We start from the raw sequence: 16,681 nt of genomic DNA on the forward strand, positions 1-16,681 counted from the left end.
CAGAAACAGACTACCCACATGTACAAAACCCCACACACTGAGATACACAGTTTAACAAGAACGCTAGTTCAGGGACAGCATGACACGCTAACACAACTCAATGAACTAGGCAAACATGACATCAAAGACACCAGAAAAAACGCAATGCTGTACGAACCACAATGGACGACAAAACTACATCTCTCACCACATGGTCGGCCTCTAGTAGCGGCAGATGAGCACCAGGCTAACATGATTCTGTCACTGTATCATCCACAGCAACAGGTACGTGACAGGTGTAGAATGTACTCGTACATCGCAGCCCACACAGAGTCTCGACAGCAGCGAGAAAATGGCAAGTCGACATCTTATACTCGTCGCTGGTGAGTCCCCAGCGTCTGTCACAGCGTCGTGTTGAAAAAGAGAGGAAAATTGGAAGAAATGTACAAAACCACAATACTGGTTACACAACAACATCCATACGGGTGTCGTACAGCACGCCCGCCTCTGAGAAGTGGCAGACAAACAGACAGCCCGCACTCGCCGCTCACGGTCGCGGCTACAGCTCCAGTACACAGGCTGGTTGCTACCCAAAGCACTCCAGCGGGCCGTGTGTTCCATTCCTCTTTCGCAGGCCGACCTCAGACTGAACACCCGCACCAGCCAACGCTATTGCACTTCCGCCTTGGCCGCAGAAAACAAGCCTCACAGTACACTCGCGGCAAGGCTCTCTGATATCGGTATCCAGAGATATGCTGGCATAGCCCAGATAGACTTTGCTATAGTCAATCGTAGATTCAAAAACAGTATTAGGACGGCAAAACCCTTTACAGGTGCAGATGTTGGTGCAGATCATAAATTACTCGCAGCAGGTGTAAGGACAAGATTAAAGGACTTTAAGAAAACTCAGCAGATGAACAAATGACACACTGAGAAATTGAAGAATGAGAACTTTAAGTAAGAGTACAAATAAATTGGAACACGCAAGGAGAACTGTAGAAGTCACTCAAAAATGAAATACCGTTAGAAACATAGTGTTTGAAGGATTAGAGATAGACTGGAGAGGTGAAGAGAACAAGAACTAAGAAAGAGTGGGTAAAAGGGATGAGAACAGGAAATGCAGAAGTGATAATTAAGAAGAAGGCATAAGACAGCAAAGAAAACTGACCAATGAACTAAAAAAGTTAAATGACCAGGTTAGAGAGGATTGGATAAGAACACAATATGAGGAAATAGAAGAATTGAAAAAGAGAGGAAAATTGGAAGAAATGTACAAAACCACAATATACTTAACAAGAAGAGTAGTAAAGAAATTAAGCAAAGAAGGAATGTTAAAAAACATGGGAAGAGGATCGTATTTATAAAAGAGGACAGTTTGGGTGAGTTGTGTGGAGGAATTACATCGTGCACAGAGGGAGAACACCATAATAGTTTTGGAAGGTGCAATGAGAATTGGAGAATGCAGTTCAGGAGCTGTGGGAGAAGAAAGCATCGGACTGTCACAGAATACCATCTGAGGTAATAGAAATCTTAGGTCCGAATTCAATAGCCAGATTGAGACAGTAAACAATTTACGACACAAGGTTCAAGATCGACTTAAGACCATCAAGTATCTTTACGTTAATAGTGCAACGCAAAAGACTGCAAAGACTATAAGACAAATACTTTTATCAGACATCTTACTAAGGCTGTAACGAGAGTTAAGCTAAGGAGAACTGAAAAGCAAATTGAAGAAAAAACTGTGCTAGACCAGTTCGTGTTTAGAAAGGATAAAGAACAAGAGATGCTGTAGATTGTCTCCAGATGACTGGGGAAAAAGCGATGGAAACGAAGTAGGAGGTATATATTTGTTTTATAGACTGGAAGAGGGCCTGCAACGAAGTCTATGAGCACTTCTTCAGCTATGATACTGTGAAACAAATCTTTTCTACTGCATGTTTTGAGAGATAGTAGTATAGACTCAAGCAAGAAGAAAAACAAGTCAAGTAGACATGGGCTCTAAAGTGCATACCTTAAGAGCTACACTGAAGCTCCAAAGAAACTGGTATAGGCAAGCGTATTCAAATACTGAGGTATGTAAAGAAGCAGAATATGGCGCTGCGGTCGACAACGCCTGCATAAAAGACAACAAGTGTCTGTCGCAGTTGTTATATCGGTTACTGCTGCTACAATAGCAGGTTAGCAAGATTTCAGTGAGTCTGAACATGGTGTTATAGTCGGCGCACCAGCGAAGGGGCCACAGCGTCTCCGAGATAGCGATGAGTTGGAGATTTTCGCGTAAGACCATTTCACGAGTGTACCACGAATATCAGGAATCGGTCAAAACATCAAATCTCCGACAATTCTGCGGCTGAAAAAAGATCCTGCAAGAACGGGACCAACGATGACTGAAGATAATCGTTCCTCGTGACAGAAGTGCGACCCTTCCGCAAATTGGTGCAGATGTCAATGCTGGGCTATCAACAAGTGTCATCGTGCGAACCATTCAACAAAACATCATTGATATGGGCTTTCGGAGCAGAAGACCCACTCGTGTACCCTTGATGATTGCACGACACAAAGCTTTACGCCTCGCCTGGGCCTGTCAACACCGACATTGAACTGTTGATGACTTGAAACATGTTGCCTGGTCGGACGAGTCTCATTACAAACTGTATTGAGAGGTTGGACGTGTATGGGTATGGAGACAACCTCATAAATCCATGGAACCCGCATGTCAGCAGCGGACTGTTCAAGCAGGTGGAGGCTCTGTAATGGTGTAGGGTGTGTGCGGTTGGAGTGGTAAGGGACCCCTGATATGTCTAGCTATAACTCTGGCAGGAGACACGTACGTAAGCATACTGTCTGATCACCTGCATCCAACGTGTCCATTGTGCATTCCGACAGACTTGGGCAATTCCAGCAGGACCCCACACATCCAGAACTGCTATAGAGTGGTTCCGGAACACTCTTCTGAGTTTGGGTACTTCCACTGGCCACCAAACTCCCCGGATGTGAACATTATTTAGCATAACTGGGATGACTTGCAACGTACTGTTCAGGAGAGATCTCCACTCCACCGTACTCTTACGGATTTATAAACAGCCCTGCAGGTTTCATGGTGTCGGTTCCCTCCAGCACTACTTCAGACAGTAGTCGAGTCGATGCCACATCGTGTAGCGGCATTTCCGCGCACTCACGAGGGCCCTACACGATGTTAGGCAGGTGTACCAGTTTCTTTTACTCTTCTACATCTACACCTACATCTACATTTATACCCCGCAAGCCACCCAATGGTGTATGGCGGAGGGCACTTTACGTGCCACTGTCATTACCTCCTGAGCACTATGGGACTTAATATCGGTGGTCATCAATCCCCGGAACTTAGAACTACTTAAACCTAACCAACCTAAGGACATCACGCACATCCATGCCCGAGGCAGGATTCGAACCTGCGACTTAGCGGTCACGTGGTTCCAGACTGAAGCGCCTAGAACCGCATGGCCACAGTGGCCGGCTTGTCATTACCACCCTTTCATGTTCCAGTCGCGTATGGTTCGCGGGAAGAACGACTGCCGGAAAGCCTCCGTGCGCGCTCGAATCTCTCTAATTTTACATTCGTGATCTCCTCGGGAGGTATAAGTAGGGGGAAGCAATATATTCGATACCTCATCCAGAAACGTACCCTCTCGAAACCTGGACAGCAAGCTACACCGCGATGCAGAGCGCCTCTCTTGCAGAGTCTGCCACTTGAGTTTATTAAACATCTCCGTAACGCTATCACGGTTACCAAACAACCCTGTGACGAAACACGCCGCTCTTCTCTGGACCTTCTCTATCTCCTCTGTCAACTCGACCTGGTACGGATCCCACACTGATGAGCAATACTCAAGTATAGGTCGAACGAGTGTTTTGTAAGCCATCTCCTTTGTTGATGGACTACATTTTCTAAGGACTCTCCCAACGAATCTCAGCCTGGCACCCATCTTACCAACTATTAATTTTATATGATCATTCCACTTCAAATCGTTCCGCACGCATACTCCCAGATATTTTACAGAAGTAACTGCTACCAGTGTTTGTTCCACTATCATATAATCATACAATAAAGGATGCTTGTTTCTATGTATTCGCAATACATTACCTTTGTCTATGTTAAGGGTCAGTTGTCACTCCCTGCACCAAGTGCCTATCCGCTGCAAATCTTCCTGTATTTCGCTGCAATTTTCTAATGCTGCAACTTCTCTGTATACTACAGCATCATCCGCGAAAATCCGCATAGAACTTCCGACACTATCTACTAGGTCATTTATACATATTGTGAAAAGCAATGGTCCCATAATGCTCCCCTGTGGCACGCCAGAGGTTACTTTAACGTCTGTAGACGTCTCTCACACTCTTCAGTGTATAAGCGCTTGTTCATCCTCGTTACTGTGAAACAGATCTCTTCAACTCAACAAGTGCTCATAGCTCTTAGGGTACGTATTTTAGAGACCATGTTTACTAGACATATTTTCACCAGAACGGCCATTCCGTTCATATCCCTGAATATTAATAGTTCCTCTTGAAATATTCTGTATAAAGAGGAGAAGTTAATCAGCTCACAATCCAGAAAATCTCAGTTTATCGTAAGATGAACTTTGGTTTACAATTATTTTTACACCGTTTTTCCCATAGAACTTTAAATTATCATTTAACAGCCTCTACAGTGATAGCTGTAGAATGCATCGTATCTCGAGCCCTTCTCGCCGAAGCCTTCCACAGCTTGCCTCACTCTAGCCGTGCTGGATATAGTCCGAATATACACAAATTTTAATCTAATTCTCTAATCTAAATGGGCTACAGTGCTGATCTGTACCATAGAATACGCGTCATTCTGCGCCTTTTATAATCAAGCTTTTATCTTCTTTCTACGATTAATACTACCAAAAGCATAGTGTAGTAAACGAATCGCACTTCGTGATGTGTACAAATTCTAGAAAGGAAACTTTACAATCGTAACCCGAAATGGGCACATAAGCTATTACTCTCACAGACTTTTTCGTTCTGTTCACACTGGTGTGTGCACAATTACTCCATCATACATCGTTTGTCCGTTATTACTTTAATCAGGATCCTGATTTATAAATGTTTATTCTTGTCTATTGCAACTGCAAGATTCAAAGCTATTCCTCAGCTAGTTTCATTTTACCCTAGTGCATGCTGTTCAAAATGGTTCAAATGGCTCTGAGCACTATGCGACTTAACTTCTGAGGTCATCAGTCGCCTAGAACTTAGAACTAATTAAACCTAGCTAACCTAAGGACATCACACACGTCCATGCCCGAGGCAGGATTCGAACCTGCGACCGTAGCGGTCGCTCGGCTCCAGACTGGAGCGCCTAGAACCGCACGGCCATTCCGGCCGGCTGCATGCTGTTGTGTGCGTCTGTGTAGTTAATCACTTTATTGTATACCATTGATGAGGTCATTAAGTTAATTAGCAGTCTTTCGCTCTTGCCAGCTGATGAAATACCAATAGGTGTGTGGCACAGACTGTTTACGCTGTCTTGCCATAAACTATTCTTAGACGCCGGCCGTGGTGGTCGAGCGGTTCTAGGCGCTTCAGTCTGGAACCGCGCGACCACTACGGTCGCTCTTCTTCACTCAGCTCCTTTTCTATCTTTTCACTCATTCGATTTAGTAAAATTCTTTCAAAAATCTTGACTGTATGAAATGGCTCTGAGCACTATGGGACTCAACTGCTGTGGTCATCAGTCCCCTAGAATGTAGAACTACTTAAACCTAACTAACCTAAGGACATCACACACATCCATGCCCGAGGCAGGATTCGAACCTGCGACCGTAGCAGTCGCACGGCTCCGGACTGTATGACTCATAAGGGTTATTCCTCTGTAGTTTTTACAAAGGCTTTTATCGCCTTTATTGAAGATGGGAAAAATGTGTCCTCTTCTCCAGTCGTCAGGTATTGTACTAGTTCTCCACAGACTTAATAGAACTCTATACAGTCACTGCATTCCCACTGGATCTGCTGCTCTTATCATGTCCACTGATACTTCATCAGGCCGGCCGCAGTGGCCATGCGGTTCTAGGCGCTCCAGTCTGGAACCGCGCGACCGCTACGGTCGCAGGTTCGAATCGTGCCTCGGGCATGGATGGGTGTGAAGTCCTTAGGTTAGTTAGGTTTAATTAGTTCTAAGTTCTAGGGGACTGATGACCTCAGATGTTAAGGTCCCATGGTGCTCAGAGCCATTTGTACCATTTGATACAACATCAGATCCTGGGGCTTTCCCGCCATTCATCTTCTTCACAGCTATTTCCATTTCTTCCCGTGTAATTTGTCCTAATTCTGCTTCCCAACTGCTCTCAGTTTCTCCATTATTTGCTGTCTCCTCGTGTGCCTGCTCCTCAGCGTTTAACAGTTTCTTAAAAAGTTCTTTCCAGAAATCTTTTATATTTCCTGTATATTCATCTACAGTACCATCCTCTGTTTCCATCTTTACTAGTACTTCAGAAGCCTTCCTTTTATTTTTCATCATTTTATAGAACATATTCTTATTGCTCTTCACATCTTCTTCAAGTTTTTTTTGTAAACTCTTGCCATGCCTTTTTATTTGCTGTTTCAACTATTTCTTTGCACTTCTTCTTTTCCTGTATGTATCTTTTATGGTCCTCATTATTTTTAGTTTTCCATCACTTTCTTCATGCTTCATTGTTCTTCTAACTGCTTGGATTGTGGTATCATACCACCAACTTGTCTATCTTACTTTTTTCTTTCCAAATGTTCTACCACTTACTTTTGTGCTGCTTCAACTAAAGTGTCTTTTTCTACGTCGCAGAAAACTTCTTTTGGAAATTTTTGCGTGATTAACTCTCTATACTTCTCAGCACTTTCACTCCCCTTCAGTTTCCAATCCCGTATCCTCATCACTTTCTTCCGTTTTCTAATTTTCACACACTGATTCATTTTTCATTCTCCCACCAGTAATACATGGTCTCCATCTGCACCCACACTTGAAATTACCTTCACATTTGTTACTTTCTCTCCCCATTTCCTATCTACTAGAATATAATCACTTGCACTCTTGCTTCTTACATCCCAACTGTATCTGGTGATAACATGACTTTCTCTCTTCACAAACAAGCTGTTTGTTATTTTCATTCCATTCTTCTGGCACAAATCCAGGAGTCTTTCCCCTTCTTCACTTCTGCCTCCATATCCAAAACATCCCAACACTTGCTCAAATCCCTTTCTGTCTTTGCCTACCTGTGCATTAAAATGTCCCGTCAGTATATTAGCGTCCGCTCCCGGTAGCTGAGTGGTCAGTGCGAGAATGTTAATCCTAAGGGCCCGGGTTCGATTCCCGGCTGAGTCGCAGATTTTCTCTGCTCAGGGACTGGATGTTGTGTTGTCCTAATCATCATCATTTCATCCCCATCGACTCGCAACTCGCCGAAGTGGCGTCAAATCGAAAGAGTTGCACCAGGCGAACGGTCTACCCGACGGGACGCTCTAGTCACACGACATTACATTTATATATTAGCACTCTCTATATGGTTCTCTAACTCATTTTCAAAGTCCATATTCTCTTCTTCGCTGCATCCCAATTGAGGCGCATAAATCAGAATAACTTTTAGTGTTTCTTTTTGGAATCTCAGGTTTAAGATTATGATCCTGTCTGATATATATCTCACACTTTCAATACAGTTTTGTACATTCTTGTTCACCATTTCTTCCAAACCTGTTATTTCCACTCCAGTACAGTTTTCCTCCTCCTCCCAAATTCTTCTCATCTTTTCCCTTCCACTTCGTTTCGTTTAATCTCAAAATATCTAACTTTCTCCCTGTTAGTACATCTGTCATTTCTTCTATTTTTCCATTGAGGATTAATATATTAAGGGTGCCAATATTTAGGCTATTTTTTTAGTCCATTTGATTCATCTTCTTGTACTGATGAATATCCTCAGGATTCCCATCGTTCCCAGGAGTACTTGAAGAAGCAATGGAGTCAAATCCTGAGTGGTTCGTTCCGAGGCTCGTCTGTGTTTTGAAAGCAATATATGAAGCCTTTCCTACTGGCTTTCCAGACCTAACGCAAGAAAGGATTTTCTGTTGGGGTTGTCTCCCTTAGCCTTTGGAGTTTCTCCTCCACCACGAGGCAGTGGTTCCCTTCTCATTTAATCCCCAGAAAGGAGGGTTGCCTCATCTGCCAGCTACGCCGTTCCGAAGTATTTCTTCTCCGCCGTCGCTGCGATTACGGTCTTCACCAGTAACGCTGGGCAAGGGTTCCGTGTTATACCCCACGGGATTGGATCCCTGCCTGAACTCAACCATCTTATCACTCTGGCCTGTTGAAGTGTAGGATGCCCATCCCCGCGACGTGGACGCCCCAAACGGAAATTACCCCACTAGAGGAATAGGGAAGGGGACCCAACCACCCTGGAGCCGGGTTAATGATAGTGTATGGCGCCACCATCAAATGGTTCAAATGGCTCTGAGCTCTATGGGACTTAACTTCTGAGGTCGTCAGTCCCCTGGACTAAAGAACTACTTAAACATAACTAACCTAAGGACATCACACACATCCATTCCCGAAGCAGGATTCGAAACTGGGACTGTAGTGGTCGCGCAGTTCCAGACTGTAGCGCCTAGAACCGCTCGGCCACTCCGGCCGGCACACCACAATCAATGGCTTTAATAGCTGTATAAAATTGAATATAATGGAATTATTTTAAGCATTTAGTAATAGCTGTATAAAACGAAATGCTTAAAATAATTCCATTAAATAGCAGTGAAAAGACGTAAGTCATACAGCCTTTAGAATATTTTTCAAGAAAGCTTTTCACGTACTAGTTTAGAATAATTCGCCTCATTAAAGATTAGTCAGGTGAAGACACGTAAATAGTACCGTACGTGATCTTTAGTAGCTTCACAAAGTGAATTCATTCTTTGAAGCAACGAAATAATATTGTATTACTGTTCGCCGCGAACGTTCTGTCTTAACACTGTTTAAAATAACCTCTTGAATAGAGACTTTTATTTACATGCATTTCCAAATTTCGATTTCAGCTCGGGATGGAGTCCATGTTTAATCCAGCCAAAGCGAACTTCTCTGGCATCGTCGATGAGAAGTTTGTAGTAAGCAAGGTCCTGCACAAAGCGTTCATAGAGGTCAACGAGAATGGCACCGAAGCGGCAGCCGCAACAGGTGGGTGATTTCAAAACTTAATGTTCACCAACTACGAGGACTGATAAACTACACTTCCATGCGGAAAGCCTGAAGTTACTTTTACATTTGCCGATAACTGTCTGTCTAATATAACACGCTGTGCAAAAGCGTCGTACTCCTGTAGAACACTTCGGCTTAATTTCTTCAGTTATGTCATTCAGCTTTCATAATTTTATATCTTCTCTGAGTACTCTGTGTCATATTAGCCTCAGCTTAACCTCAAACAGTAATTAGGATCTGTAGTTAACTTAAGTTGTACGTTTTATCTTAACATACAAGCCTGACACACAATACCACTGCCGTTGTTTCGTAAAATTGTTCTATATCGTTCCTTGTTTTGCTTCGTGAGTAATTCGGATTGTACCACATGTGTGATGATATATGTATCCGATTTGTTGCTTGCGGGAAAGTGCTCTACCAACTGAGCTACCCGCGAAAGGCAAAGGTCCCGAGTTCGAGTCTCGGCCCGGCACACAGTTTTAATCTGCCAGGAAGTTTCATATCAGTGCACACTCTGCTGCAGAGTGAAAATCTCTTTTGGGAAGAGAGAACAGATTGGCTGGAGTAGAAGAATGCCTAGAGGCAGGGACGTGCACTTTCGGCATTGTTCTTCTTTCTAGTGATGGATGACGCAATGACCAAATTGGCATAAGCAATTGGTGAAGAATAGATGAAAGCAACGGTTGTTACGTTTTCTTTTTTTCGACCTTCCTTAGTTGCTAAAAAATTCATGGAGGTATGTTCTGTCTTCGCATATATATATACACAGGGTGTTTCAAAAATGACCGGTATATTTGAAACGGCAATAAAAACTAAACGAGCAGCGATAGAAATACACCGTTTGTTGCAATATGCTTGGGGCAACAGTACATTTTCAGGCGGACAAACTTTCGAAATTACAGTAGTTACAATTTTCAACAACAGATGGCGCTGCAAGTGATGTGAAAGATATAGAAGACAACGCAGTCTGTGGGTGCGCCATTCTGTACGTCGTCTTTCTGCTGTAAGCGTGTGCTGTTCACAACGTGCAAGTGTGCTGTAGACAACATGGTTTATTCCTTAGAACAGAGGATTTTTCTGGTGTTGGAATTCCACCGCCTAGAACACAGTGTTGTTGCAACAAGACGAAGTTTTCAACGGAGGTTTAATGTAACCAAAGGACCGAAAAGCGATACAATAAAGGATCTGTTTGAAAAATTTCAACGGACTGGGAACGTGACGGATGAACGTGCTGGAAAGGTAGGGCGACCGCGTACGGCAACCAAGAGGGCAACGCGCAGCTAGTGCAGCAGGTGATCCAACAGCGGCCTCGGGTTTTCGTTCGCCGTGTTGCAGCTGCGGTCCAAATGACGCCAACGTCCACGTATCGTCTCATGCGCCAGAGTTTACACCTCTATCCATACAAAATTCAAATGCGGCAACCCCTCAGCGCCGCTACCATTGCTGCACGAGAGACATTCGCTAACGATATAGTGCACAGGATTGATGACGGTGATATGCATGTGGGCAGCATTTGGTTTACTGACGAAGCTTATTTTTACCTGGACGGCTTCGTCAATAAACAGAACTGGCGCATATGGGGAACCGAAAAGCCCCATGTTGCAGTCCCATCGTCCCTGCATCCTCAAAAAGTACTGGTCTGGGCCGCCATTTCTTCCAAAGGAATCATTGGCCCATTTTTCAGATCCGAAATGATTACTGCATCACGTTATCTGGACATTCTTCGTGAATTTGTGGCGGTACAAACTGCCTTAGACGACACTGCGAACACCTCGTGGTTTATGCAAGATGGTGCCCGGCCACATCGCACGGCCGACGTCTTTAATTTCCTGAATGAATATTTCGATGATCGTGTGATTGCTATGGGATATCCGAAACATACAGGAGGCGGCGTGGATTGGCCTCCCTATTCGCCAGACATGAACCCCTGTGACTTCTTTCTGTGGGGACACTTGAAAGACCAGGTGTACCGCCAGAATCCAGAAACAATTGAACAGCTGAAGCAGTACATCTCATCTGCATGTGAAGCCATTCCGCCAGACACGTTGTCAAAGGTTCCGGTAATTTCATTCAGAGACTACGCCATATTATTGCTACGCATGGTGGATATGTGGAAAATATCGTACTATAGAGTTTCCCAGACCGCAGCGCCATCTGTTGTTGAAAATTGTAACTACTGTAATTTCGAAAGTTTGTCTGCCTGAAAATGTACTGTTGTCCCAAGCATATTGCAACAAACGGTGTATTTCTATCGCTGCTCGTTTAGTTTTTATTGCCGTTTCAAATATACCGGTCATTTTTGAAACAACCCTGTATATATATATATATATATATATATATATATAGGGTGAGTCACCTAACATTACCGCTGGATATATTTCGTAAACCACATCAAATACTGACGAATCGATTCCACAGACCGAACGTGAGGAGAGGGGCTAGTGTAATTGGTTACTACAAACCATAAAAAAAATGCACGGAAGTATGTTTTTTAACACAAACCTACGTTTTTTTAAATGGAACCCCGTTAGTTTTGTTAGCACATCTGAACATATAATCAAATACGTAATCAGTGCCGTTTGTTGCATTGTAAAATGTTAATTACATCCGGAGATATTGTGACCTAAAGTTACGCTTGAGTACCACTCTTCCGCTGTTCGATCGTGTGTATCGGAGAGCACCGAATTACGTAGGGATCCAAAGGCAACGGTGATGGTCCTTAGGTACAGAAGAGACTTGAAGAGCACATTACGTCCACATGCTAACACCTTTTTATTGTTTTCACTCACGCACATGTACATTACGATGAGGGGTGAGGTACACGTACAGACGTGGTAAACGTTTTCGATTACGGAGTGGAATAGAGTGTGTCCCGACATGTCAGGCCAATAGATGTTCAATGTGGTGGCCATCATTTGCTGCACACAATTGCAATCTCTGGCGTAATGAATGTTGTACACGCCGCAGTAGATCTGGTGTAATGTCGCCGCAGGCTGCCACAATACGTTGTTTCATATCCTCTGGGGTTGTAGGCACATCACGGTACACATTCTCCTTTAACTTACCCCACATAAAGAAGTCCAGAGGAGTAAGATCAGGAGAACGGGCTGGCCAATTTATGCGTCCTCCGCGTCCTATGAAACGCCCGTCGAACATCCTGTCAAGGGTCAGCCTAATGTTAATTGCGGAATGTGCAGGTGCACCATCATGCTGATACCACATACGTCGACGCGTTTGCAGTGGGACATTTTCGAGCAACGTTGGCAGATCATTCTGTAGAAACGCGATGTATGTTGCAGCTGTTTGGGAACCTGCAATCAAGTGGGGACAATGTTTCAAGCGTCAACTTTAGGTTACAATATCTCCGGATGTAATTAACATTTTACAATGCAACAAACGGCACTGATTACGTATTTGTTTATATGTTCAGATGTGCTAACAAAACTAACGTGGTTCCATTTAAAAAAACGTAGGTTTGTGTTAAAAAACATACTTCCGTGCATTTTTCTGTGGTTTGTATTAAACAATTATACTAGCCCCTCTCCTCACGTTCGGTCTGTGGAATCGGTTCGTCAGTATTTGATGTGTTTTACGAAATATATCCAGCGGTAATGTTAGGTGACTCACCCTGTATATACTTTAGAGTTAGTAGTGCAAAATATGTTACGTTTTCTCATGTTTTTCTCTTGTGTTTCAGATTAGAAACAACTTTTGTAGCACAAGTTTTGTGAAATTAAATTATCGTTTTGTGTTACGATTTCCAATGTTGTTAGTCCGTGTCCCCATACCCCAGATGGCCGATTTCCAACATTGTTTCGCCCATACTTATTATAACACTTCACTTACGATTTTCATTGTGTGTTCAACGTGCGTGTTTTACAGTGTGTAGTGTGTTTACCTTTCGACATTGGTTTGTGTTGTGCTTGTCATTTGATATTTTCATTTGTTATGTCTGTGTGTGTGAATGTGTCTGTCTATGTGTTTTGTTATGCGTGAATGTGTCATTCCTTGTGAGACTGCTTTTTTTTTAAAAAAAATGTGTATTTGCTATTCTATGTGTTGATATGTGTTTCTAGCTCAAATTATACCGTTTCCTTCAGTCAGTCATGCCATGAGTGTAACTGTTTTGTGTTTCTGGTTGTCAGCTGTAGTGTCTGCGGGGTTCTGTGGCGTTTGTGTTCTCTGCATGTTTACAATTTTCTTTAGCTGTGTTTTGAATTTTTGGTTGAGTCTTTGCACTATATAGGTGTTACAACTATTGTTTGTGGCTATGAGCTGTATTGTTTGTAATTCTTCTTCATAGTTTTCTTTGCTGAGTAGGATGTTATTTAGTCTGCGTTATGTGTTTCTTTTTTTTCTCTTTTTAATGTAGCCTGTATGATTGTATCTGGGGCTGTTGGCTTCCTGAATAAGTCAAATATGCGCTAATTGCTGTCTCCCTTTTTGGCATATCCAAGAAATGTACTAGCTTTTGTGATTCTGTTTCCATGTATACTGTTTATGTCTGTATGAAGTTTATCTGTTTTTTCTGTTCGTTCATCCACCGTACCATCCGCATATTTGTACCAGTAAACAATTTTGTATATTTCTTTGCGGTGACTGTATCGAAGATCGCGTTTTCTATATGGCTGACGAATATGTTTGCAATTGATCCTGATATTGGGCCCGCATCTTGTGGTCGTGCGGTAGCGTTCTCGCTTCCCACGCCCGGGTTCCCGGGTTCGATTCCCGGCGGGGTCAGGTATTTTCTCTGCCTCGTGATGGCTGGGTGTTGTGTGCTGTCCTTAGGTTAGTTAGGTTTAAGTAGTTCTAAGTTCTAGGGGACTGATGACCATAGATGTTAAGTCCCATAGTGCTCAGAGCCATTTTTTTGATCCTGATATTGGGGATCCCATTGGAAGGCCACCTTTTTGTAAATAAACATCCTTTCCAAATCGGAAGTCATTTTTTGATGTGATTACTTTAAGGGCTTTGGTTATTCCATTAACACAACACAAAGAATGGCAAATACACACACAAACACATGCACACACACAAACATACACACACACAAAGAATAACGCTTCCACACATTTTTTAAAGAAAACAGGAATGACACATTTACACACAACATAACACACAAGCAGACACATACACATACAGACAAAAACAAAACAAATAAAATATCCAACCACATGCACAACACAAACGAATTACGAAAAATAAACACCCAGCGACAGTTGGCAACACAACAAATTGCAAATACACACATACTGAACCCACAAAGAAAAGTGAAAGTTTGCAGGTCTTCACACGTGGAATAGCAACACTGGAAATCGTAACACCAAAAGGCAATTTAACTTCACGAAACTTGTGCTACAAAAGTTCTGCCTTATCTGTAAAACAAGAGAAAACATGAAAAATGTAACTTTGGAAGTAGAAGCATGTGAACAGACCACTGAAGATGCTTCACAAAAGAAAGAAGCGAAACGCGTATGACAAAAAACAAACTATCAATTAGTTGCAAGATGGAACATAACTCCACGAAAGCGACGGTGTTTGCAGAGGATTTGATGATTTGCAGAAACTAGAAGGAGATAGTGCAGGGGCAGTTGGACGTTTGGCAACAAACAGGACAAGGATATCGGATGAAATTTAGCATACGTAAGTGTGAAATGATTATCTCAACAAAGAAGAAGAATTGGGGGTGAGGACGTCTGAGAAAATTGGACAGCTTCAGGTATCTGGAAACCTTAGTACTGGAAAATGGAAGAAGCGATAAAGAAATAAATGAGTGAGGAAGAGAAGTAGAGCATTCTGGGAGATTATTAGCAGCCTGATACGCAGCAAGGATGTCCTGCAAAACAATAAAATGGTTATGTATCGGGTGTAGTCTGTTCCAGTCTCGATGTGTACCTCGGAGATGTGAATAATGAAAGGAAGAGACAGAAGCAAAATGAAATAGGAGAGTGAAATTCTTGAGAAACAGTATTGGAGTGACGAAAACGGAAAGATTAAAGAATGAAGAGTGTCAGCGAAGGAGAAGAAGGTACCCAGAACGATATATGAGGTGAAAGGCAAAGTAAAAGTATGAAGAGGAAGACCAAGAGACTGGTGGTTAAAAAGAGTGAATAGCTGCGTGCGAAAGACTGCAGCGAGGTGGAGACGGAAGGATGGTGGTAAGACAGAAGACGATGGACAAGTTTGTTTCGAATTTTCATGGAAAATGTTGGTTGACAACGGTAGCGGATGGAAGGGTACTGAAGCATCAGCAGATAAGAATACGCACCAATGTCCTGTATAGAATCACATACCTCGCTCAAGGAGAGAAACTATTGTACTGTCTCTGAGTTGAGGTCAAAAAGGTCGGCCGGCCTTGTATGCGAGAGCCTATAACGATATGTTTACGTAATGTGTATACATAAACATACAGTTATAAATGTCCCCGTTCGTAGCCGCTAATTATAACAATATGTTTACTTTTGTGCTGTAACATAATCAGCGGTGGAAACATATTTGCGAACGCCGACCGTGTGCGGCTGTTTCTTGTTGGATCGTCTGATCAGTCGGAAGTTGCATTGCGGAAGAGAGTAAATGCCTATTCAAAATATAATTATTTTTGGATAGCTCAACATGAATTTCCTAAGGGACCGTAGTTTATCATGCATTTACCAATAGAATATGGCGCGGAGAAAATGTTTCGCCGCATACAACTTCCGTCCGATTTCGACGAAAGAATTCGTGACTGTGAACTCTCTATTTGGCAGAAACCTAAAGAAAATTAAATAACTTCATGAAGGAGTGAGACATAGATTCTATATTAAATAAATAGTCCATACACCAGTTCCATTTAAATCTGAATTTATGGCGATTAATAGACGAACTTACACTGCAATGAAGGATTTAACATGGATGCCGTTTTGACTGGCACTTCTCGTAATGAAAACAATTCCTTTGACGTTTTCACATACACGTCGCACAATAAATCTACTGCTAGGCACTTTTAGTATTACACATTTACTTTACACTAGAACAATATTATTTTTAACAATAATAATACGGCGGCAAGACATGCGCGTCCGACACACGTTACAGGAGACAAGAGAAGAATGAGTAACTGTTCATCGAGAATATCTCATACATTAAAAAAAATGTGTAAAAAAGTGTTCTTCTTCTGTCCGTTTTTCGCGCCGCGGTTTTCAAAGTCAATAACTCACAGCATCTCTGACGGCGCTTCGACAATAAACAAGTTAAGTCACAGGTCGTTCACCTTGTACATTCTCGCAACATTATTTGCTAACTGTAGCTGTTGCCGAGCGACTGCTCGATTAATGAATGATTTAAAATGATAAGGCAATCACATAATGTTGCAAGCTCTAGGCTTCTATGCCAGCACAAGGTTTGAGCCTCTCCTCATTTCTCCGTGATCATCATCATCATCATCATCACCACCATCATTATCCTAAACTCAAATACAACCTGCCGGCCGGTGCGGCCGAGCGGCTCTAGGCTCTT

General features: G+C 42.7%; 1 protein-coding gene across 4 annotated transcripts in view; it reads left to right on the forward strand.

The window, feature by feature from the left end:
- Positions 1 to 16,681, forward strand: part of LOC126456704 (leukocyte elastase inhibitor-like) — a 130,981-nt gene that overhangs the window by 72,457 nt on the left and 41,843 nt on the right. For all 4 annotated transcript variants that reach the window (XM_050092440.1, XM_050092442.1, XM_050092443.1 and 1 more), the window contains exon 7: positions 9,028 to 9,166. In XM_050092440.1, the coding sequence (XP_049948397.1) occupies positions 9,028 to 9,166 (139 nt within the window). The remainder of the gene's footprint in view (positions 1 to 9,027; positions 9,167 to 16,681) is intronic.

The sequence above is a fragment of the Schistocerca serialis genome, chromosome 2, assembly GCF_023864345.2.
Source record: "Schistocerca serialis cubense isolate TAMUIC-IGC-003099 chromosome 2, iqSchSeri2.2, whole genome shotgun sequence".
In the NCBI taxonomy this organism is placed as follows: Eukaryota; Metazoa; Arthropoda; class Insecta; order Orthoptera; family Acrididae; genus Schistocerca; species Schistocerca serialis.